The sequence below is a fragment of the Colobus angolensis genome, unplaced genomic scaffold, assembly GCF_000951035.1.
Source record: "Colobus angolensis palliatus isolate OR3802 unplaced genomic scaffold, Cang.pa_1.0 Scaffold42, whole genome shotgun sequence".
In the NCBI taxonomy this organism is placed as follows: Eukaryota; Metazoa; Chordata; class Mammalia; order Primates; family Cercopithecidae; genus Colobus; species Colobus angolensis.
The window spans coordinates 585,915-610,130 of record NW_012117599.1 but is presented as its reverse complement, the minus strand read 5'-3'; the positions used below and the strand labels follow the sequence as shown (position 1 = coordinate 610,130).

The 24,216-nt window shown below is 54.3% G+C and overlaps 2 protein-coding genes across 5 annotated transcripts in view; one reads left to right on the top strand and one right to left on the bottom strand.

Moving 5' to 3' along the window:
- The first annotated feature begins 7,209 nt into the window (after positions 1-7,209).
- Positions 7,210-24,216, top strand: part of GPAT2 (glycerol-3-phosphate acyltransferase 2, mitochondrial) — a 41,287-nt gene continuing 24,280 nt past the window's right edge. The window contains exons 1-22 of one of the 4 annotated variants that reach the window (XM_011956500.1): positions 7,210-7,373; positions 10,354-10,476; positions 10,626-10,739; positions 11,437-11,510; positions 11,922-12,026; positions 12,236-12,364; positions 14,739-14,838; positions 15,275-15,408; positions 15,720-15,819; positions 15,915-16,127; positions 16,506-16,628; positions 16,797-16,879; positions 17,205-17,323; positions 17,975-18,045; positions 18,143-18,383; positions 18,473-18,621; positions 18,810-18,887; positions 19,369-19,500; positions 19,583-19,703; positions 19,784-19,849; positions 20,088-20,143; positions 20,533-20,857. In XM_011956500.1, the coding sequence (XP_011811890.1) occupies positions 10,414-10,476; positions 10,626-10,739; positions 11,437-11,510; positions 11,922-12,026; positions 12,236-12,364; positions 14,739-14,838; positions 15,275-15,408; positions 15,720-15,819; positions 15,915-16,127; positions 16,506-16,628; positions 16,797-16,879; positions 17,205-17,323; positions 17,975-18,045; positions 18,143-18,383; positions 18,473-18,621; positions 18,810-18,887; positions 19,369-19,500; positions 19,583-19,703; positions 19,784-19,849; positions 20,088-20,143; positions 20,533-20,649 (2,388 nt within the window). In that variant the 5' untranslated portion in view covers positions 7,210-7,373; positions 10,354-10,413 and the 3' untranslated portion in view covers positions 20,650-20,857. Of the gene's footprint in view, positions 7,374-10,353; positions 10,477-10,625; positions 10,740-11,436; positions 11,511-11,921; positions 12,027-12,235; positions 12,365-14,738; positions 14,839-15,274; positions 15,409-15,719; positions 15,820-15,914; positions 16,128-16,505; positions 16,629-16,796; positions 16,880-17,204; positions 17,324-17,974; positions 18,046-18,142; positions 18,384-18,472; positions 18,622-18,809; positions 18,888-19,368; positions 19,501-19,582; positions 19,704-19,783; positions 19,850-20,087; positions 20,144-20,532; positions 20,858-24,216 lie in introns of those variants that run through there. The other 3 variants (XM_011956502.1, XM_011956503.1, XM_011956501.1) reach the window with 3 other exon arrangements.
- Positions 20,971-24,216, bottom strand: part of LOC105522102 (fumarylacetoacetate hydrolase domain-containing protein 2A-like) — a 9,967-nt gene continuing 6,721 nt past the window's right edge. The window contains exons 4-8 of the mRNA XM_011956504.1: positions 23,567-23,626; positions 23,131-23,293; positions 21,567-21,675; positions 21,346-21,433; positions 20,971-21,207 (exon numbers count right to left, since the gene is read on the bottom strand). Of these exons, the coding sequence (XP_011811894.1) occupies positions 21,145-21,207; positions 21,346-21,433; positions 21,567-21,675; positions 23,131-23,293; positions 23,567-23,626 (483 nt within the window). The 3' untranslated portion in view covers positions 20,971-21,144. The remainder of the gene's footprint in view (positions 21,208-21,345; positions 21,434-21,566; positions 21,676-23,130; positions 23,294-23,566; positions 23,627-24,216) is intronic.

The window sequence follows — 24,216 nt, the reverse complement described above, 5'->3', positions numbered from 1 at the left end:
AAGCTGATAAGCAACTTTAGCAAAATCTCAGGATACAAAATCAATGTGCAAAAATCACAAGCGTTCCTATACACCAATAATAGAGTGCCAAATCATGAGTGAACTCCCATTCACAACTGCTACAAAGAGAATAAAATACCTAGGAATCCAACTTATAAGGGATGTGAAGGACCTCTTTAAGAAGAACTACAAACCACTGCTCAACGAAATAAAAGAGGACACAAACAAATGGAAAAACATTCCATGCTCATGGATAGGAAGAATCAATATCGTGAAAATGACCATACTGCTAAGGTAATTTATAGATTAAATGCCATCCCCATCAAGCTACCAATGACTTTCTTCACAGAATTGGAAAAAACTACTTTAAAGTTCATATGGAACCAAAAAGAGCCTGCACAGCCAAGACAATCCTAAGAAAAAAGAACAAAGCTGGAGGCATCACAATACCTGACTTCAAACTATACTACAAGGCTACAGTAACCCAAACCGCATGGTACTGGTACCAAAACAGAGATATAAACCAATGGAAGAGAACAGAGGCCTCAGAAATAATACCATCTACAACCATCTGATCTTTGACAAACCTGACAAAAACAAGTAATGGGGAAAGGATCCCTGTTTAATAAATGGTGCTGGGAAAACTGGTTAGCCATGCGTAGAAAGGTGAAACTGGATCCCTTCCTTACACTGTATACAAAATTAACTCAAGATGGATTAAAGACCTAAATGTAAGACCTAAAACCATAAAAACCCTAGAAGAAAACCTAGGCAATACCATTCAGGACACAGGCATGGGCAAGGACTTCATGACTAAAACACCAAAAGCAACGGCAACAAAAGCAAAAACAGACAAATGGGATCTAATTAAACTAAAGAGCTTCTGCACAGCAAAAGAAACTATCATCAGTGTGAACACACAACCTACAGAATGAGAGAAAAGTTTTGCAATCTATCCATCTGACAAAGGGCTGATATACAGAATCTACAAAGAACTTAAACAAATTTACAAGAAACAAACAACCCCATCAAAAAGTGGGTAAAGGATATGAACAGACACTTCTCAAAAGAAGACATTTATGCAGTCAACAGACACATGAAAAAATGCTCATCATCACTGGCCATCAGAGAAGTGAAAATCAAAACCACAATGAGATACCATTTCATGCCAGTTAGAATGGCGATCATTAAAAAGTCAGGAAACAACAGATGCTGGAGAGGATGTGGAGAAATAAGAATGCTTTTACACTGTTGGTGGGAGCGTAAATTAGTTTACCCATTGTGGAAGACAGCGTGGCAATTCCTCAAGGATCTAGAACTAGAAATACCATTTGACACAGCAATCCCATTACTGGGTATATACCCAAAGGATTATAAATCATGCCACTAAAAAGACACGTGCACACGTATGTTTATTGTGGCACTGTTCACAATAGGAAAGACTTGGAACCAACCCAAACGTCCATCAGTGATAGACTAGATTAAGAAAGTGTGGCACATATACACCATGGAATACTATGCAGCCATAAAAAGGACGAGTTCATGTCCTTTGCAGGGACATGGATGAAGCTGGAAACCATCATTCTCAGCAAACTATCACAAGGACAGAAAACCAAACACTGCATGTTCTCGCTCATAGGTGGGAACTGAACAATGAGAACACGTGGACACAGGGCAGGGAACACCACACACCAGGGCCTGTCAGGGGGTGGTGGGTTGGGCAAGGGACAGCATTAGGAGACATACCTAATGTAAATGATGAATTGATGGGAGCAGCAAACCAACATGGCACATGTATACCTATGTAACAAACCTGCACGTTGTGCACATGTACCCTAGAACTTAAAGTATAATGATAAAAAAAGAATCAGTGAATCATTCTTTAATCCAACATCTGAGCATCCACCCTATATGGGATCACATTGTTTTTCTCCATACAGTAAGAGTTTTTCCAACAAGAACAGCAACTCTTTCCCACTGACTCGTGATGCACATTTAATCATAGATGAAGCTCCCCTCTAGCCAGGGATCTCCCCTCTCCATGCTGTCAGTGTGTTGTCTATTGGTTCACTGTCATCATACTGCTTAAGACAACAACAGCACCTTTAGAGAGTATGGGAGTATCTGGAAGAGCAAGCTTCCTGCCTACGCTCCTTTGGCTTAGGCATCTGTGGACCTTTATCCCTTCTCACGTTTCAGAGTAAGTTTCTAAAACTGGACTCTACTGGACTACAGTGAAGTGATGGATGAATTGAGGGACAAATGACATCTCCATGTATCAGGCCACCCCTCCCAGGAGCAGGGGATGACTTCACTCAGGGAGTGTCTATACCCTCTTTCTACTCCCACCCACCAATTAGTCAGCAATGGATAGAGTTGCTCAATCAATGCTAGGGAGGAGATCTCCAGGGAGGAAGACAGAGTGGGCCTGGAATATTCTTCAGCACCACTGCTTCCATTCCCAGCCGTGCCTGGCAAGACGGAGGAAACATCCTGTCACAGAACCTATGTTTTCTGGGTGGATGAAACCCAGATGTCCTGGAGGAAGCAGGTATGGTGGGAAGTTGGGGCAACGGGCGAGGGGACACAGAGCAACAGAACTTCTGGTTTTCCCTAGTGTGGCCCAACCCTCCCAGCCAGCATCATGAGGTGGCACTGGCTGCTTCCCCCTCGTCCCGGGCATTGGGAGGATTGATGTGCTTCATTCAGCCTGTCTGCCTCATGACTTGACTGAGCTACACCTCAACACTGTGGAGTAGAGAGATTATCATCCCCATTCAAGAGAAGAGGAGAAGTCATCTCCTGCTAAGGTCCACAGAGAAGGAAGTTCACTCACCACCTGAAAAACATTTATCCAGAGCTCACAGTGCAGCAGCTTCTTGGCCCAGGGATGTGGCAGAGACCAGACAAATGGTCAAATGGATCCAGTCAGCATTAGACACCATGGTGGACCTGTTGTTCTTGTCAGCCAGCACCATTCCCTGAGAGAACCAGCCCTGTGCCCTCCATTCCTCCTAGGCCGGTCAATCGTGGTACCCCCTCACCAAAGACAGGAAAGGGGGCAATGGTGTGGGTCCAGCCACTATGGCAGGACATGCAACACCTGCTAGCCACAGTGATTGGTTGAGACGGTAGGAGGACAATCCTCGCAGGACCAGAGTCTTCCCTGGGGTTTCACGTGTATATTGGGGGACAGAAGTTTCTCTCTACTAAGGTTGCTGAGGAGGGCGGATATAAGTCTTGGGCGACTGACAGTCATGTTTTTATAGAAAAGAGGCTTCAGCAAGAACAAAACCAAGCAGAGACAAGCAGTATGGACACATGAGAGAGAACCAGAGGCCTGACAATGTTGCTTTAGCACTTAGGTCCAGCCATGCCTGAAGTTAACACATTCATACTTTCCAGTTATGTGAGCCAAACCATGATCTTTTGGTTTACGCACATTTGAGTTAGAGTAAGTGGAAAGAAAGAGTCCCACTGAACAGCGCTCCTACCAGCAAATCCAACTCTCTGCCCCCTCTACTGAACTTTCACCCCTCAGGTTCCACCAGACTCTTTTAAGTTGGGGCTTATTTTGATCTTAATTCCCCTTTTTTCAAATTGTCTTTGAATCCAGATTCTGTCAGGAAATACCCTTTATTCCTCATTGGTTTATGACATCTGCTAGAAGGCCAAGCCTGCCTTCTGTGCCATCCTCCAAGTTGGCGATGAAGATACCAATGTGGAGGAGAAAGCACTGTAGCATGCAGCACCCTTCTCCCTCAGGGATCAGCCCTTGAATCTCTCACGCTGTCCCTGGTCTTCACAGAATCCCAGATCCCCAATATTAGAAAGGACCTCAGGTTCCCCACTCACTCTATCCCAGCCTCTTGGCTCAATTTTTTTTTTTTTTTTTTTTTTTGAGACGGAGTCTTGCTCTGTCACCCAGGCTGGAGTGCAGTGGCCGGATCTCAGCTCACTGCAAGCTCCACCTCCCGGGTTCACACCATTCTCCTGCCTCAGCCTCCCGAGTAGCTGGAACTACAGGCGCCACCACCTCGCCCGGCTAGTTTTTTGTATTTTTTAGTAGAGATGGGGTGTCACCGTGTTAGCCAGGATGGTCTCGATCTCCTGACCTCGTGATCCGCCGGTCTCGGCCTCCCAAGGTGCTGGGATTACAGGCTTGAGCCACCGCGCCCGGCCTCAAGTTTTCATCTATAGAGGGGGTGCCAGCCTTGGCCAGAGGAAAGTGAGTGTCTGTTGGCAGCTTCCCAGCACCAATGTTCCCATTCTCCTGCCACTAGCACCCAAATTCAACTTCTCCATTCTAGGCTTTGGTTTGCTGCAATGCTTAGCAAGATGTTATGCAAGGTTCTGGCATAACGGAAAGGATCTACAACACAGAGCACCACCAATGGTTACCTCTGGAGGTGGCCGTGCTCACAGCACCTGGGCCTGGGAGGGAAAGCAGTGTATCAGAAACAGGCATGTCTCCTCCATTAATCAGGGATCCTCAGAGACTGGCATTTCAATCACCAGACCGAGTAAGGAATAATCACCTTCAACCTATGGGGGCAGACACCATCCAGTCGGTCAAGGGCCTTGATAGAACAAAAAGCAATGGAAAAGTACATTTCCTCATAACCCTAACGGAGGAGACACGCCTCCCTCTCATAACCCTAACTAATGGAAGAGACAGGCCTGCCTCTGAGACAGCCCTTTCCCTCCCAGGCCCAGGTGTTCTGAGCACAGCCACTTTCAGAGGTGACCACTGGTGGTGTCTATGTGGTAGATCCCTTCCACTATTCCAGAATCTTCCATAGTCTTGTTCGACGTTGCTGCAAACCACAGCCTAGAATGGAGAAACAGAACCATGAGCATAGGTAGGGGGATGGACAGATGAGCTTTATTACGGGAATTGGCTCCTGTGATTATGGGAGCTGAAAAGCCCCACCATGTGCCTTCTGCAAGCTATAGAACCAGGGAAGCTGGTGGCTTAGCTCAGTCCAAGTTTGAAGGCCTGAGAATCTGGGGGTGGGGGTGCTGCTGGTACAAGTTATATAATCCAATGCCTGGATCTAATGTCCAAGGGTAGGAGAAGATGGGTGTCCCAGCTGCAGGAGAGAGAGAGAGAGAGACAGAGAGAGAGAGAAAGAAAGAGAAAGAGAGAGAGAGAGAGAAAGGAAAGAGAGAGCGAGCCTGCATGCAAATTCTCTTTTCCTCTGCCTTTTTTCTATCAAGGCCCTCAATCAACTGAATGGTGTCTGCCCCCACTGGGTGAAGGTGAGTATTCCTTACTCAGTCCAGTGATTCAAATGCCAATCTCTTCCAGAAACACCCTCACAGATATACCCAGAAATAATGCCTTACCAGCTCTCTGGGGATCTGGGTATCCCAGCCAAGCTGACACCTAGAATTAAACATCACATCTCCTCTTCCCAGCCCTCTGGTGTTCCACGGACAGATGAGCGAGAGCTCCTCTGCCCATTCTAATGCCAGCCCAGGTTCTTTTCTCCAGGGGATGTACAGGAGAAAGGCCTGTCAGTGCCTTCAGGGAACACCTGTCCCCAGCCATAGGGAGGGCCTTTCTCCCTCTGGGCGCAGGCAGTCAGTTACGTGTGTCTGGACATTCTGGGTAATGCATTCTGGCCTGAGTCCAGGATGGGGCTTACCAAGTCCAGTCCAGGTTGGGCAGGGCTCAGCTCAAATCAGTTTCTGTTTCTCTCAGGGTGGGGTCAGTCACAATCAGTGTGTATGGCAGCTGGCCTACAGGTCTTGCTGCATTGCAGTTCTGCCTCTCCTGCACACCACTTGAAGGAGAAAGAGCACACTGAGTCCTTGGTGGCCCAATCCGGGTCTGAGAGGGATGCTTCTTTTCAAATGTCCAAATTGCAGCAAACAACCACCACCACCACAACAAAATACATTTCTTCCAAAGAAGCAGCACGTCTGAGAGCTGAACTCTGAGATGCCAGGCCTCCTCTCTACAGTCAATCCATGGAAACTTCTAAAGTGTCTGCCTTGGGGGTACTTCTCAGCATGAGAACTCCTTAAGAAGTGGGGACGTGTCTACAACGGCAAAACTCAGCTGCCTGTATAGATGGTGTTCCCAGAACTAAGGGGCATCAGCCCTCGGTAAATTCAAGTCTGCACTCTTAGGAGGCAACTTATACAACTTCGAAATGAAGGTCTATAGTTTTCGTTTTTCAGCTTCAGTCTCAGGATCTCGATGTGCACAGGGCACCGTGATACAAAAGAAAGGTAAGACAGGGTACAAAATGGATTCTGCAGGTACCCAGAGGATGTTGCAAATCCCAGTGGAGGTGAGTGGATGCACACACAGCCTGGACGGACACGAAATGCCACAAAGGGAGGGAAAGGCTACATCCTGGAGGGGCAGGCTGTGGGAGTCACATCAGGGCTGGTGAGTCAGAGAGGAAGGACGGATGTGAACACGTTGTGTGCTCTCTTGGGCCCCGCCAGGCTCATGTGTGGCTTCTCTCCGGCACATGTGTGTCACATGCTCTGGAACTGTGAAATCCTCTGGCATCTCAGGTGGACTCATTCCACGGGGGCAGGAACAGAGCACAGTCGTTCCCACGTTCATCTGTTCTATACTGCTTGCCTCCCACTGGCTGGTCTCCTGCTGGGTGCTGAGAACACAGTTACAACATGAATGAACCCATAAGGTCTTTGTTCACGCGGAGCTTAGGGCCGAGACAGGAGTCGGGTCTTAATCAAGAAACCACACGAATGAACGCACTGACCACAGGCCCAGCTGAAACCTCGGCACCTCGCGGCTGCGGGAGGTTCCCGACTGGTCTAGGCTTCCCATTACCAAAGGAAACGACCCTGGGGAGGCCTGACTTGTTTTTCATGACTGCAGCTGTCTCTTGACGACCTTCTCTCCTTTCTAATCGTCCTCAACTCGGAATTTTGCTAGAGCCTGAACCCCGGTTCGGGGTGACTGAGCCCTGGGACAGCCTGTTTAATCAGAATCTGGCCCGAGTCCCTGCTTGGAGCTCGGGCACTCCGGGCCTCGCGGCCGCCTGCAGCAATCCCCTCACACCGCGGGCCAGAGCCGGCTGGAGAAGCGAGTAGGCCACCCACCGAGCACAGAGACCCGGGAAGCGAGCAGGCCACCCACCGAGCACAGGTCACACGTCCACGTCGAGCGGCGCGGAGCACGGGGCGCAGGGCGGAGCTTCTGGACCAGCGCGCATCCCAATTGGTTCTCGGGGCTGCCTTTTAGCCAGACGCGCGGAGGTGGGCGGTGCGCGCCTTCCCCTGGGCAGTCCACGCCTTCCGGCCGCCTCGTGGAGCTGCTGCTTTGGCGGGAGTTGGGCGGCTGGTGTGAGGTGAGAGGCGCGGTGGCCGCTCCCTGGCGAGGCCAGGTCAGACGCCGACCGGGATCATCCAGGGGCCTTCCTGCTTCAAAAGCCTGGTCTGCGCGGCCTGTTGGGGACTGGGCGGAAGTTGAAGGGCAGGGAGCGCCGGCCACGCGGGGCCCGTGGCGGGGATGCGGGGCCTGTGGCGGGAATGAGTCCCTGCGGGGTGTGGTGTTGGGGGCGGCGCTGGAGAGCCCCGCTTTGCCTCGTCCGGGGCATCCCGCCCTCCTCCATCCAGAGGGGGCATCCAGGACCTGACGTGGGGCAGGTGCCCTTCGCGTTTCTGGGAGTAGCTCAGGGAGCGCCTGCCACGGGTCTGGCGAGGGAGCTGCGGCCTGAGGGGCGCTGGGCGGGGCCGTGGGGCGCCGGGGCGGTGGGAGGCCGTGGTGGAGCAGGGCGGGGAAGGTGGAGTTGTCTCGCGGCTCTCTGTAGGGCGCAAACATTCCCAAAGCGGGCAGGTTTCGAGTTTGACCCTTGATCAAGGGCTGAACGCGCAGATGTGCACGGGCTCAGGCGTCGATGATAATCAAGGTGGAGGCAGACGGGAGGGCTGCTGCGGTCGGGCTGCAGGGACAGCGGCGGCCAGCTGCGCCCTGTGGGGTGTGTGCTCTGATGCCAGAGCTCAGCTTTTTCCATTACAACCGCGACTGGAAACCTTGATTTTTTTTTTTTTTTTTTTTTTGTTGAGACGGAGTCTCGCTCTGTCGCCCAGGCTGGAGTGCAGTGGCCGGATCTCGGCTCACTGCAAGCTCCGCCTCCCGGGTTTTTACGCCATTCTCCTGCCTCAGCCTCCCGAGTTGCTGGGACTACAGGCGTCCGCCACGTCGCCCGGCTAGTTTTTTTGTATTTTTTTAGTAGAGACGGGGTTTCACCGTGTTAGCCAGGATGGTCTCGATCTCCTGACCTCGTGATCCGCCCGCCTCGGCCTCCCAAAGTGCTGGGATTACAGGCTTGAGCCACCGCGCCCGGCCTTGATTTTTAAAAGATGTATGTATAACAAGCCCTCTGCTGTTAAAAGTTGGTTTTACTTCGTAAGATCTCAGCACGTTGTATAGTCGAAGAAATATGTGTGTGTGTGTGTGCGTGTGTGTGTACATATATATATATATATATATATATGAGTTGAATTTACCCTCGAGGTGCCAGTTTACATCCTCTGCTGTAGGAGTCCTGAGCTGTGTCGTTGAGGTAACTGGCAGATGGGGGTAACTCTTGCCCTAGCTTTGGCTCTGCTTCCGTAGAGCTAGCACAGACCTAAAGGGGTTGGATTTGGGGATTGGGGGTGGTCTTCGGCTAAGGGACAGATATCCCTTGCAGAGCAGGCAGGACTCACCACAGGCCCCGGCTTGTAGCTTTGCTGTAGCATGTGTCTGTGAACGGGGCTATGAGAACATTGTCAAGATACGGAGTGCCTTTGGGATGAGCCTCCCGTGGCCCCCCAGACCGCGGGCACTGCAGGATCCTGATCCCATTATTGATTGGCTTCATGTGGGGAAACTGAGCTGACTGGGGAAAGGAGGAAGGTGCCTGGAGAATTTTTGGGAGGAAGTTACCGTGGGTCAGCTGGTTCTCTGCCTGGTTCCCTCTTCCACGCAGGGCAGACTGCTGGACATACAGAGATGAGCCCCTGCCCTCAGGACACTCCAGCCACGTAGGGAGATGAAGCCGTAGTCCTGGAGGAGGGCTTCGAATGGCTCTTTGTCCGGCAGGCTCGGGCTGGGGAACCCAAGGAGGAGAGGGAGGGCTTAGAGGGTGTTCCAGAAGCATCGTGGACTTAGAACCCTGGGCAGAACTGGGTGGGTGGCTGGGAAGGGAGAGGCTCCCAGATGGGCCTGATTACAGTGTGGTGGGGATGGGGAAACATTAGAGCAGCCTGTTCATCAGGGTCATGCTGGGAAATAGGGAAGAGGGGCTTCTAGGCCCCAATTTTTGAGCCAGGAGGTGTTCAGTGCTGTTTGAAGGAACATAGATATTTATTAGTTGAGGGAAATATTGTGGTGGGATGGAGGGGCTGAGGAGATACAAGTGGCGTCTTCTGTGGAGAATGTTAATGTGAGAGGGGAGTGATTGTGGCAAAGTCTATCTTGTCCTCAACTAGATGCTCATTCTTGCACGTAGGCCTCTGTGTTCTGACCCCCAGTTGTCCCTCTTCTATTAGCCAGCCCACATTCCCATATGTTTGGGTGGTTACAGGGCTGTCTCCTGGTGGGGAGGGGAAGGGCAGCTGAGAAGGACCTGGTGGCCTCATGGCGATAGTCTTCTTCCTCCTTGGCAGTCTCATGCCTCTGTCTTTTCTTTTTTTTTTTTTTTTTTTTTGAGACGGAGTCTCGCTCTGTCGCCCAGGCTGGAGTGCAGTGGCCGGACCTCAGCTCACTGCAAGCTCCGCCTCCCGGGTTTACGCCATTCTCCTGCCTCAGCCTCCCGAGTAGCTGGGACTACAGGCGTCCGCCACCTCGTCCGGCTATTTTTTTGTATTTTTTAGTAGAGACGGGGTTTCACCGTGTTAGCCAGGATGGTCTCGATCTCCTGACCTCGTGATCCGCCCGTCTCGGCCTCCCAAAGTGCTGGGATTACAGGCTTGAGCCACCGCGCCCGGCCGCCTCCGTCTTTTCAATCCAGCCCTTATTCTTTCCCTCCGCACAGAAAGGATCAGCATCTCCAGTACAGCCCTCATCTGTGCTAGGAGATGGCAGGGTGGGTGTGCATGGTAAGACAACCGATCCCCCTCATGTGGGCCTGAGGAGGGCCCTGACCTGGCTACTGTGAGACTTTTTGAGAACAGCTGGCTCCTTTGTGGGACCAGTTGGGTGTGGGGCAGGGCCTTGATCTGAGCCAGCCCCTAGTTTCCAGCCTAGGTTCTCCTTACCGCTGATGGCCTAAGTGATGTCTGTCTGTCCTGTGATGGGGGGGTTGCAGTTACTTCAGGAGTCCCTGGATTATGGCTCAGATTCTTATGGCTCCATCCTTGTACCTTTCTCTGGCTTAGGTTTCTGTGGGGAGAAGGAGAGTGGCAGAGGTGACTGGTTCGTGGTTCTTCTAGGCTCTCATGGCCACCATGTTGGAAGGCAGACGCCAGACTCAGCCAAGGAGTAGCCCCAGTGGCCGAGAGGTAGTGTGGCTCGTCCCATTCCTCAAATCCCCTCTGCTCTGCCACCCTTCTGCTGTGCCCCTTACTTCTAGAGCCTCTGTCACTCCGTCTTTCCCTCCCCCCTGCCAAGGACTTTGAGTCCTCTCATCTCTCCTCATTTTCCTTTCCAGACTAGCCTGAGGTCCTCAGGCTTTGGGATGAAGCTGGAGGCTGTCACCCCATTCCTGGGGAAGTATCGCCCCTTTGTGGGTCGCTGTTGCCAGACCTGCACCCCCAAGAGCTGGGTGAGTGATGGTCGGGCCAGGCCCTGACCAGGAAGCTTGGTTCTGGGAGCTGAAGCTCTGGGAAGCTGCTTCCTTTGTGTCCTTCCAAGCTTGGCTCTTTCCTGCCCCATGCCTCTGCCTCTGTCTTGCAGGGGAAGGGGTGCACTGGGATTGGTTGTGTGGTTGGGCTGTGGCTTGTTCCCAGGCCTGGGAGAGTTGGGTGAGAGAAGTGCAGAGGGGCCTCAGTGTGGTAGGGTGTGCCCAGGGGGCTGGGGTCTCATCATGCCCGCGTGAGTTTTCTTGTTCAGTTTTGGGGACACCACCGACTCAGACTTCCCCAGCACTCAGCTCATGCTTGAAGACCTCTTTTTCGGTTCATGCCATGTGATGGTGGTGAGGGGGGCCCAGATTTCTCGTGAAGACCCAGGTTGCCTGTTCTCTGCTGTTGAGAAGATAACTTCCTGGAGACTTTGTATGCCACCTGAAAAAGGGTGATTCTGTACAGGATACAGCACTTCAGTTTTGAGCATGGGCCCCTTTTCCTGAGCCAGCCTAGGACCTGGGGTCAAATGCCTTTCGGGAAATACTGCACTGTCATGTTTTCTCCTAGAAGACTTGGCAGGCTGCCAGGCAGAGACCAGACGGGCAGCACAGGGGCGTTTCTTTGCCAGTTTGCAAAGGTCCCCCAAGACATGCTGTCTCTCCGCCTCTCTGGCAGGAGTCCCTCTTCCACAGAAGCATAACGGACCTAGGCTTCTGCAGTGTGATCCTGGTGAAGGAGGAGAACACCAGGTAGTCAGAGCTACAGACTGGAGCAGGATTGGGGACAGGGCCCCTTGGGTGCAGGGCTGCTGGGGCCCTGCTTTTTGGTGCCATTTTCTTCCTCTGATAGAAAAAGAAGGGCCCTGTCCTCTGTTCCACAAGCCTGCAGGGAGGGGCAGACTTGGAGCTCTCCTGCAGTTCCTTCTGTGAGCATGTGTGGATTGCCCACCGTGTTTCAGGCTGTGAACCTGTCTGCCACTCAGCAGGGTGAGGGGTGGGAATGGGGCACAGATGGACAGGCAGTTCCTCTTCCTGCTCACGTGTTCCTGGGACATGGGACTGGGGGGTGGTCCCTCTCTGATTGAATAGCCCTCTCTGAGCCCTGGTGGAGGTGGGACCTCTCTGAACGATCTTCCCTCCTGCTCTGGGAGCTGTGCCCAGGTTTCGGGGCTGGCTGGTTCGGAGGCTCTGCTATTTCCTGTGGTCCCTGGAGCAGCACATCCCCCCCTGCCAGGATGCCCCACAGAAGATCGTGGAAAGCACCGGGTGAGGAGGCAGGGAGTGAGGTCTGGCTGGCGTTTCTGGGATCCTGAATGGGATGACAATGACAGTAGGTAGGGGTAGTTGAGAGGGCTGGCTGGGGCAAGGCTTCTAGAGGGTGAGCTTTGCCTGGGACCCTTCCTTAAGGAGAAGGGTGAAGATTGGAGGCCGTTCCCTGCAGTAGCCTCATATCAGTCCTCCCAACCCCCTCACAGGGTGCAGAACCTCCTCTCAGGGAGAGTCCCAGGAGGCGCTGGCGAAGGCCAGGCTCCTGACCTTGTGAAGAAAGAGGTACAGCGCATCCTGGGTCACATCCAGGCCTCACCCCGTCCCTTCCTGGTCAGGTAACTGTGCTGAGGGGCACTCATCCTTGGGCTGGGGACTGTGTCCTTCTGGAGACTGGGTGTTGGCTGGGCGTGGGGAAGTGCTGAACTCTCCCCCTAGGGAGCTGGATAGTGTTTACCAGAGTGGGCTGCAGCCTGCCTTCACCACCGCCTCCCATCCCCACATTCCCCAGCACAGGTCTGAGCTTCTGTTACATGCAGTGCACCGTTCCAGGGAAATGGAGGGGTAAACAGAGATACGCGTGGCTGCAAGGAGGAAGGAACAGGGCTGAGACAGAATACCAGTAACGGGACAAAGAGACTGTTTAAGCCAGAGCCAAGAGGAGGAAAAGGAGCCAGCCTTGGGGGTACAAGAATGAGGGGAACAGTCTTGCTAGAGGGAATAGCCTGAGTTTTGATCTTGGGCGGGAGAGGGACTAGGTTTGCTTAAGAAGCTGACGTGGTTGGAAGCCAGCAAGTGAGGGTTCGAGAGCTGTGGGAGGTAAAATCGAGAGGCAGAAGGGATCAAATCATGTAAGGCCGTGCAAGTTTGGACCAGATCTCCAAGTGCAGTGAAAAGCAGCTGCAAGGTTTTAAGTGGGAAGTGACGACATTGTGGATCAGGGTCAAGAGTGGAGACTAGAAAGGCATCTGGAAGGCTGTTTTGTTAGTCCAGGTGCGAGATGATGGGGGACAGTAGAGGTTGAAAAGTGGATTGAGAGATCGAGGTGACGTTAACAGGACTCACTGATGGATTGGACGGTGGGAGCAAGGGTAGTGAGGGAAACTGGAGAAGTTACAGGACAGCCCCATTTCTAGCCTACTTTCTGGTGGTATGTAGAGAGAACAGGCTTTGGGAGAAGTGAGTTGGCCCAGAAAGGTAATCTGGACAGAGAGTTTTGGTACTTGACATGCTTGTGGAGACACTGAGGAGGCAGTTGCATATAGGAGGTTGGAGCTCAGAAGAGAGGTTGGGGCCAGAGACACTGTGAAGCTTTAGCATACAGATGGTGTTTAAAGCCAAGGAGATGAATGAGTCCCTGAGTGCAGGAGGGCTTGGGGCAGCATGTGTCAAGCTCAGCTGTCTTGAATGTGCTGTGTGGCCAACTGAGCAAGGACAGAAAGTAGAGGTTGTTGGTGACCGTGGCCAGCCCTCCACTGTGACAATTCCTTGACTTTGTTAAGATTTCTAGTCCCTGGATCATCAAGGTGATCCGTTGATGTCCCTTGACATCAGCCATTAGCCTCCCTGTCTGTGTTGCCTTCCCTCCGAGCCTAGCTGAGATTGCAGGCTCAGGATGCGAGTAATGCTCCTATAAGGGAGTCATGGGCAGGACCCCCGACTGTCTGCCGTCTCTTTGCACCTCAGCAGCTCAGCATTGCTAGAGAAACACACACCAGTGGACTGGTTTCCTTGCTAAGTGCAAATGTCACAGGGAGACATGGCACCCTCCAGAGCTCCCATCTAGCCTGCTCCTTCTTAGATTTATCCAGTGTCAACTGATGCCACATCTCATGCTTCACAGAAAGATAAAAGCCATCACATGGGGACTTGCTGCTTCTCCGCCACATTTCCCGCTAGTACAGCTCTGTGTCTGCCCTAAATCAAAGCTGGTCCTGCACCAGTGCAGTGGCTCATGCCTGTAATCCCAGCACTTTGGGAGGCCGAGCAGGGTGGATCATCCAAGAGCTCAAGACCAGCCTGGGCAACATAGACAAGCCTGGGCAAACCTGTCTCTCCAAAAAATTAGTTGGGTACAGTGGTGCGTGCCTATGGTCCCATCTACTTGAGAGGCTGAGGTGGGAGGCTCGCTTGAGCCCAGGAGGCAGAGGTTATAGTGAGCCAAGTTCGTGCTATTGCGCTCCAGCCTGAGCAACAGAGCAAGACCCTATCTGAAAAAATAAATAGAGCTGGTCCTCCTGTTGGGCTGGATGGACAACCCCACCCACCTGCCCACCAGGGATTTTGCCCCCGCAGTCGTCCCCTTTCCTTCTTCTATCACTAACCCTTCGTTTTTAGTTGATCTTTCCTGGCAGTTTGCCAAGAACAGGCTGGGTTCTGCCTGGAGAGAGGCTTGGTCCTCTAGTCTCCTTTAGGGTAAATGGAGGCAGATGCTCTGATTCTGATGTGAGGCAGCTGCACCATGAGGTCGTGGGAGAGTAGCAGCGTCTGGTGGGCATGAACTGTGGTGTCAGAACTTCCAGTCCCAGCACCGCTACTTCTTAGTGTTCGCTACCATGAAGCAGTTCTGTAGCTTCCCTGAGCCTCACTTTCCTCTTCTGTAAAATGAGGACAGTGGTGGGGCCTGCCTTAGAGGAGCACTGGACGGCCCTCCAAGTGCCCCGGGCTGAGCGTCACTCCATGCCGCACCTCAGGCCTGGTGTCCCTCCCCAGGCTGTTCAGCTGGGCGCTGCTGCGGTTCCTGAACTGCCTCTTCCTGAATGTGCAGCTCCACAAGGGTCAGATGAAGATGGTCCAGAAGGCCGCTCAGGCAGTAAGGCCCGCCCTCCATTGGGATGGGGATGGTGGGAGCAGAAGAGCAGAGGCTGGGCCAAACCCATAAGTCAGGAGCAGCCCCCATCTGGTCCTGCTTCCTGACCTCTCTGCTCCCAGCCATACAGCAGTCCAGTCCCCATCAGCTGGTGGGAAAAATCCCCTGCTCTTTGCCGACCTTCCCTTTATGTCTCACGGCCCTGCTCCCATGGGGCTTCCTCTAACGTCTTTCCATCATGGTCTTAACAACCATTACGTCAGTGCGTCGGTGCAGTTACCTTAAAAGTTGTCTAAAGGCTCCTTTGCTTTTGGGAAATGTGCTCAGAGGAAGAACTCTCAGCTGGACCCTCCCTCCCTCGGGCTGCGCTGGGTCTTTGGCTGCCTGTGTCCTCAGGGTGGGGCAGGTTGGCACTTCTGTCTGGCTCTCCCCGGAGCAGGGCTCGCCGCTTGTCCTCCTCTCTACTCACAAAACCCTCCTGGACGGGATCCTGCTGCCCTTTATGCTGCTCTCCCAGGGCCTGGGTGTGCTCCGTGTGGCCTGGGACTCCCGTGCCTGCTCCCCTGCCCTCAGGTAAAAAGCTTTTGCCTCTAGACATACGTGGGAGAAGCCACAGACTGGGGCGGGGTGTGTATTGGGGTGTGTTGGCAGCAGCTCCCTGCTAAAGCCCTCTTCGTGGCCTCTCTCATCCCAACCATACAGCAGTCTAGCCTGTGGGGCTTAGATGGAGGGGTCAACCACAGGGCGTAGGGCCATGGCTTCACCTCAGGGTATTCAAGTGGGATACAGGCTGGCCGTGGGGGAGCTGAGACTCTCCCTAGCCCCTTATTCATTCTCATCTCCAGAGCCCCTTTCCTTATCAGGCTCTGTCCTATGTCCCACAGAGTTCTCCTGAGGAAGCTTGGGGGGCTATTCCTGCCCCCAGAGGCCAACCTCTCCCTGGACAGCTCTGAGGGGCTCCTTGCAAGGGCTGTGGTCCAGGCGGTGAGTGCCCCCAGTGGTTACATATGGGCCAGGCTAAGAGGACAGGGGTCTGTTTCTGCTCTGGCCTTAACACCCCCTATCCCCTCCTATTCCAGGTCATAGAGCAGCTGCTGGTTAGTGGACAGCCCCTGCTCATCTTCCTGGAGGAACCTCCTGAGTCCCCAGGGCCACGGCTGTCAGCCCTGGGCCAGGCTTGGCTGGGGTTTGTGGTGCAGGCAGTCCAGGTGGGCATCGTCCCAGATGCTCTGCTGGTACCAGTGGCCGTCACCTATGACCTGGTTCCGGACGCACTGTGTGACATATACAATGTGAGAACGTGAGACTCTCCAGCCCTTGGGCCCCTGGGTGGACACCAGCTCCAGACAGGAGGCACAATATTGTGTCCTGTGGCTGAGTCCCTCTTAGGGCTGCTGGGGGTACAAAGGAATCATCCAGCAGCACCTGCCAAGGCCATTACCATCATCTCATTTCATCCTCTGAAGACCTCGATAGGGAGGGATTTTTCCTGTGTCATGGATAAGAAAAGAGGAGCTTGGGACAAGGTCATGCACCAGTTTGGGCCTGAGATAAAACCGAGCATGCTGGGACCAGAGTATACCTCTGGAGACCAGGATGGGTGGGCAGCCCTGATGTCCACCCGAGAGCAGTGCCCCTGGCAACTATAGTCATCCTCTCCCTCCTTGCAGGCCTCGGCCCCCCTGGGGCTGCGGACAGGAGCTCTGGCTGTGCTACGTAGCCTGTGGAGCCACTGGGGCTGCAGCCACCGGATCTGCTCCCGGGTGCACCTAGCTCAGCCCTTCTCCCTGCAGGTATGGAGTCAGCTGGGGAAGGCTGGGAGTACCTCAGGGGGCTGTCCTAGGCATCTTGGCAGTCTGGCCTTCGAAGCCACTGCAGGGATAGCTTTGCCTACTTTCAGTGGGCTGTGCAAGTTTCCTGGTAGTCCAGTGCAGGCCACCTAAGAGCCTTGTCCTGGGCAGGAATACATCGTCAGTGCCAGAAGCTGCTGGGGCGGCCGGCAGACCCTGGAGCAGCTACTGCAGCCCATCGTGCTGGGCCAATGGTAGGAGCATGGGATCGTGCGGTCTCAGGGGCAAGGCAGGCAGCCCTTCAGCAGCAGCTTCTGTATCCCCCTAGTATACACACACTAGCAGCCCTCCCTCACCACATATCCTGGGGTCATCTCAGATAGTTCCAGGCACTCGCCTTTCCAACAGTCTGAGTGTGAGAATATGGCACAGAGGCGTGGAAGGGACTGGGGGTTATAGAAGCCATCCTCTGTCCTGGGGCTGGGAGGGGAAACACCCTCACCTTTTAGAAATCTTGGCTTTCCCACAGCTGTTTTTGTGCTTGGTCCCTTCATTCTGTAATCTGTGTGTCTATCTCAGTACTGCTGTCCCAGACACTGAGAAGGAGCAGGAGTGGACCCCCATAACTGGGCCTCTCCTGGCCCTCAAGGAAGAGGACCAGCTCCTGGTCAGGAGACTGAGCTGTCATGTCCTGAGTGGTGAGGGTGAACCAGATCTGGGCCTTTGGGGGCGGGTCCCTGAATCGTCCCCTCTCTCTGGGTCAGCCAGTCACCAGGGTTCTCCATTCCAAGTGAGTGTCTGCACGTGAGACCCTCTATGGTACCTCAGGGACAGCTGAAGAATGGAACCCTCCTCCTACAGGAGGAGCACGGCAGCCAGGGCTGGCATGAGGGAGCAGCTAAGTGCACGCACAAAGATGGTGGCCTGAGGCCAGGAGGCTGCAGCTGCTTCCCCAAGGCCACACCCAGCCCTGCCTTCTGAGTGGAGTCTCCTTAGCTTAGATGGGGATGGTGTTAACTGAATGGAATGATACGTGTAAGGGGCTTAGCACAGCGCCTGCGCAGAGGGCCCTGATAGAGAGATCCATCAGTGTCTTCTCCAGTGGCCCTCTGTAGTAGAAGCTGTGGGTTGGTGTGTGGGCCCCAGGACAAGATCCAGGGAAAGGCCCCCAGCTCCTGGCCTGGCTCTCAGCCGGTGTGATAAAAGCCACTGCTCTGGGCGTACATTCCTCATCCCTGGGGTGGAGTTGGGATGTGTGGCCAGGAAGACTTGCCAGATAATGGAGGGACCAGGCTGCTGGGCCTCAAGCCCTGACCAGCATCTCCACCCCCCACCCCGCCCCACTCCAGCCAGTGTGGGGAGCGCTGCGGTGATGAGCACGGCCATCATGGCGACACTGCTGCTCTTCAAGCACCAGAAGGTAGCGGGTGCCACGTGGTGGGGACCTGGGCAGGGGGTGGGGTGTGGCTGTCCTGCTCAGGCCTGCTCTGCCCACCCAGGGCGTGTTCCTGTCACAGCTCCTGGGGGAGTTCTCCTGGCTGACGGAGGAGATACTGTTGCGTGGCTTTGATGTAGGCTTCTCTGGGCAGCTGCGGAGCCTGCTGAAGCACTCTCTGAGCCTGCTGCGGGCGCACGTGGCCCTGCTGCGCATCCGCCAGGGCGACTTGCTGGTGGTGCTGCGGCCTGGCCCAGGCCTCACGCAGCTGGCACGGCTGAGTGCTGAGCTGCTGCCCGTCTTCCTGAGCGAGGCTGTGGGCGGTGAGTCTTGAGGTGCACGGGGTAGGTGGGATGTGTGTGCAGCGGTGAAAGGAACAGCTCCATCCTCATAATGGACCCACCTCCCCCAGCCTGTGCAGTGCGGGGGCTGCTGGCAGGCAGAGTGCCGCCCCAGGGGCCCTGGGAGCTGCAGGGCATATTACTGCTGAGCCAGAATGAGCTGTACCGCCAGATCCTGCTGCTGATGCACCTGCTGCCGCAAGACGTGCTGCTGCTAAAGGTCAGGCCTCCCCTACGGCCCATTGCTCCTAGGCCTTCCCCTCTTGGTGGCAGGAATGGCCCATCCCTGCCCTAGCCCGACCTCTGAAACCTCCTGGGGGGTAGGTCTGGCCTTGCCCGGGCTTTGGCTAGGCCCCTGACCATGTGCCTGGCTTGCCTGAGGCCATATGGATGCCTTTTTCTCCCCAGCCCTGCCAGTCTTCCTACTGCTACTGTCAGGAGGTGCTGGACCGGCTCATCCAGTGCGGCCTCCTGGTCGCTGAGGAGGTAGGCAGGGCAGCTGGAGACAAGGCCCTTCCCTTGGGCCTGGCATCCTCCAGCCTCACACCCTGAGTGCCAGCTGCCCCAGGCTCCTCCTCTGCCCTGTGTGTGCTGCGGGGGTGGACTGCCCCTGGCCTTGCAGCGGGGAAGCCTAGCTCGCACCTCTGCTCCCTGTGCCTTGGGAATGGCCACCTATGCACCGGTTCTGTGTCTCTCTCTGGATAGCACTGGACATGTGTGCCTCTGAGGTTCTCTGCACACCTCCTGCTCCCCACATTTCTTGGCGACACAGCCACTGCCCTTGAGGGTGGGAGTTCACTTCCTCCCACTCTGCAAGTTGGCCCAGCAGGTGCTGTGGCATGGCTCTGGCCATCCTCTTGGGTCTCTGGGTCTGCTTTTACTGGATTCACCGGCATGTACCTGGTCTGGGGGTATAGGGTTGATCCCTGGCCAGCCTGTCAGAGAACTATGGCTCCATGGCCCCTAGACCCCAGGCTCCCGGTCAGCCTGTGACACAGGGCGACAGCGACTGAGCAGGAAGCTGCTGTGGAAACCGAGTGGGGACTTTACTGATAGTGACAGTGATGACTTTGAAGAGGCTGAGGGCCGGTACTTCAGGGTGTGTTTCAAGAAGCCGCCCCTGGAGGGAGGTGGTAGGGAGGTGGTGGGGAGCTGCGCTCATCCCGGCCTGTCCCCCTCAGCTCAGCCAGCAGTCACACTGCCCAGACTTCTTTCTCTTCCTCTGCCGCCTGCTCAGCCCACTGCTCAAGGCCTTTGCACAGGCTGCCGCCTTCCTCCACCAGGGCCAGCTGCCCGATACTGGTGAGGCCCTCGTTCCCTTGCAGTCCTCGAGGCAGGCTGTCCGTGTAGGGCGCCAGGTCTAGGTCTTCTCTTTTCTGCAGAGTCGGGCTACACAGAGCAGCTGTTCCAGTTCCTCCAGGCCACCGCCCAGGAAGAAGGGATCTTTGGTGAGTCCCAGCCAGTCAGCCCAGGCTCCTGGAGCAGGGGTGTTTGCTGGTGCTTGCTGCCCCCTGCCGGACAGTGACAACCCCACTCTAGAAGGAGCGCTGCAGAGTTCAGAGGGTCTTCTGTCCAGTCTGAGCTCTATCCCTCCCTGGCTGCTGCTTTACACAGGAGGAGAGAATCCTGTGCCCAGTGGCTCCCTGTCCTCCCTACCTAGAGCCTTCACCTCTCTCTCCTCTCCAGAGTGTGCGGACCCAAAGCTCGCCATCAGTGCTATCTGGACCTTCAGAGACCTAGGGGTGAGAGGAGCCAGTGTCACCATCTTCTGTCCCCCTCTTCCCACCCCGATAGCCTGGCTCAGGGAAACCCAGCTATGTGCCCATCACCCCACAGGGCTGGCCTGATGGTGTCTCATTAAGACCCTGGGATTTACTTGGTGTCTTCCAGCAACAGACGTGGTGATGGGTTGGAGAAGATGGGATGGTTTCCTGCCTCTTGGTCTCCCAAATCACTGGTTCATCCTTCTAGGTGGGGTATTAGGGCTGCTTTGAGGCAGCTTTTGCACAAACACTGAGGTCGAAGGGGCCAGAGGTCCCGCGGCAGGTTTCTGGGGGACAGGCTTGGCCCTGGGCCCGGTGGACACAGTCTCTGTGCTGAGGATACTCATGGCCCATCTTCCATGGCCCAGGTTCTGCAGCAGATGCCGAGCCCTGCAGGCCCCAGGCTCCACCTGTCCCCTACTTTTGCCAGCCGGGAGAATCAGCAAAAACTAGAACAGTTCATCCGGCAGTTCATTTGTAGCTAGAACTGTGAGAAGGAGCCTGTGCCGAGACTTCTCAGCCCAACACAGCTGTGTCGTAGAGCCAGAAGACGGAGAGGAGGCTGCGAACCCTTAGCTGGTCTATAAATATAATCGTTGAGGCTTGATTGTCCCTTGCCATCTCTTGCTTTCTCCCGCCTTTGATGTGATAAACAAGGGGACCAGACAGGTTGTCTTTTCTCAAGCCCAGGAGTATCTTTTTGGCGTATGCGTGTGTATTTGCTCTCTTCTTCCCCAGTCCCACAAAATGCCCCGACTTGTCCCATGAAACAAAGTCCAAAAGAAGACAAACAGCAGAAGCCAAGCTGCTGCTTCGGCCTGACAAATTTATTGAAGAGAGCTCTGTCCTTCTCCCTTCTACCCAGAAGAGGCGGCTTGCAGGGCTGGCACCTGCCCATACCTGTCACTGGGCCTTTCCCTGGGCTAGGCCGAGTGGGAGCAGATGCCCCCATCCTGTGTCCAGGGCCTGTGCAGGAGCCATCACACCACCTTGTTGATGATGACACCTAGTTCTTCAATCTCACACTGGACTTCATCCCCCTTCTGCAACAGAGCAGGCCGTGAGGGTGTCAGCCCTTCCGTCAGACACACGCACATCCACACAAGCCTGTACTTCTCAAGTCTGAGCCAAGCCTGCCAGGCCTTCGGGGCCCTTGCTCTCTTTCCTTTTTGCTAACCTACCTTGAGAAACACAGGAGGTTTCCTGAATACACCGACACCTGGGGGGGTCCCAGTCAGGATGACATCCCCTGGGTAAAAGGTGACAAACCTGGAGCAAAGCAAAAGGACGCGGTGAGACCAGGGGCTGGCCGAGGTGGCCACAGCCAAGAGTGGAGGGCTCAGCTCAGCCTCCATATGTGGGTGGATGGAGTGGGACTGGCAGGACAGGCCCTGGCACTCACTGGGAGACCCAGGCTATCAGGTCCTCCGTCTTGAATACCATCTGGTTGGTGTTGCTGCTCTGGACCACTTCCCCGTTCACTCGGCAGCAGATCTTTAAGTTGTGTGGATCTGAAATGCAAAGACGGTACCTTGGGGTTATCCCTTTCCCCCCTCAAACCCTCCAGTATTTCACAAACACAACCGTAGCGGAGCTTTGTGACTTGCCAGGGGACAGGGCTTTGTGCCCACATTGACTCAGTGCTCTACGTTAGAACTTTCTGTATAGACATTGGCCTTTTCAGGCCTCCCTGCATCCCTATCAAGAGCACCAGGCAGCAGTCACAGGGATGAGTTGAGAGGATGTTCCAGCCTCTGAAGAGGGAGAGAAAAATGGCTCGGGTTTTTGCCTTGAAAAAAAAGGGGGTGGGGGGCATCTGTCTACAGCATAGGATGACACCCGTAGATACAAAAGTGCCTCCTGGGCAGGGCCAAGCCTGGTGCTCATGCCTGTAATTACAGCACTCTGGGAGGCCAAGGCATATGAGAACTGATTAAGCTCAGGAGTTCAAAGCCAGCCTGGGGAACGTAGTGAGTGCTTCTCTCTATACAAAAAAAAAAAAAAATTAGCCAGGCGTGGTGATGCATGGCTGTAGTCCCAGCTACTCAGGAGGCTGAGGCGGGAGGATCGCTTAACCCTGGATATTGAGACTTCAGTGAGCTGAGATTGGGCCACTGCTCTCCTGCTTGGGTGACACAGTAAGACTATTCCAAAAGAAAAGAAAAAAAAAGAAAACAAACACACAAAAAAGACTTAGCATCTATAAAGCAGTGAGGTAATGGTTCTAGCCAGGACAGTGAAGCCTCGTGTACTGGACGCTAGAAGGGGAGGATTAGTGTAAGAACATCCTGGCTAACCAGCACTTTCAACTGCTGGTGGTGGTCTTAGTGTTCTACCCCCCTTAAGTAGAGCGGCTGAAACACAATTTAACTTTCCTGCGGACTCTGCATGAGGTGCTGTGAGGTAATGAGGTCTTTGGCATCCTGGCATGGCTGGCCCACATGGACACCCCCCACCACCACCTCCACCACAGTTGTGGGCGGCTGTGTTAAGAGGCTGCGCTCTGCCCTCTGGGGCACTGCCCCTGTCCTGGCGCCGTCTCCTCACTGTGTGTGGTCAGTGCTGTTCTGTTTCCACCATGGCTGGGTGAGTCACACTGGCTGTCGTCTCCTGTACTGTGGAAGATGCCAGGGCCTTGTGATAACGATGCTCCATGATGCTCAACTTAGATCGTTTCAGATGCTGGCAGCCACAGGAAGCCCCATCCACCCATCAGCTCAGTGTTGTTTGTCATTTACTTCATGCAGTTTCACATCCTCTGCAGTTGTGTTCCCTCTAGGGGCCTTGGGGAGGAAGCCCATGGGAGAACTCATGGCTGAGGGTAAGAGACTTGCCCTGTGTGGAGTCAGCAGTGAAAGGGTGGCCAGGGAGGGCAGGTGCCGCATGTACCTGAACCCACGCTCCTCCCTGGAGCACTGTTCATCTGTGCAGTGGTAGGTACAAGGGGGCAGGGTCCAGGGACCTACCTGCTACACTGTCCTTGGTCACCAAGGCAGGGCCCAGAGGGCAGAAGGTGTCGAAGGTTTTCCCCAGCAGCCATTGTTTCCCGTTGCGTGTCGTTAGCCAGTCACGAGCACTCACGTCATGAGCCACAGTGAAGCCGGCCACGTGGGCCATGGCATCTGTGGCCTATGGGGCAGGGGATGTGGCCATACAGGAGGTTAGATCACGGGTGACACCAACACTTACGGCAAAGGATCTCTAAGCTGTTATCCCGTTAGTAGCCAGGGCCAGCCAAAGGTGGGTGAAGGGCAAGGCAGTGTCAGAGAGCAAGGAGGCTGACCGCTTCCCAGGGTCAGGGACAGCTGTCACCGTGTGTTGGTGAAGAGGTCAGCACTGGGAGAGGCAGGAGCTGGGGCCTCTGCTACACTCTGGCCTGGGAGCCCCACCTTTCCACCTCACCTTGATGTGCTTGCCTTTCTTTCCAATGACCACGGCCAGCTCCACTTCCCAATCTACTTCCTGTAGGGTGGGAGAGGAACAGTGAGCTGCAGTGGCTTCGGGGCCCACTGTCCATGCTGAGGCTGCACACGGTGCTGAAGGGAGTGGACGTTTGTCATTAGGCCTTGGGTGCCAGCACGTTTGCCATCACCACGAAGCAGAGCCAAGTGAATGAAAAGGGAGCTGTGACTTGTAGACCCATACATTTTGGGCAGCGGCAGACAGCATCACAGGATGCAGGCACAGGTCCTCTCCCCACTGTGACGGCAGAAGAGCAACACGTGTCCAGCGCACTGAGTTTAAAAGTTACTCTGGATACTTTTAACAAAGAATAAATACGAAGTAATATCCTCTAGCAATACGTAACCTTCCTGTGTGTCAGGCACTATTCTAAATGCTGTAATGTTATTAACTCACTTTAGTAAGAAAAAGATTGACATCCCACAAAGGACTTGAGTAAGCAATTCACAAAAAGGTAATGGACATGGCCAGAAAACATGAAAATATGCTCAGCCTCTCCCATAATCCATAAAATACAACTACAAAATAGATATAATTTGGCCTTTGAAATTGGCAGCTCTTTCTGATAATAACCAGTTGGTATGAGTACA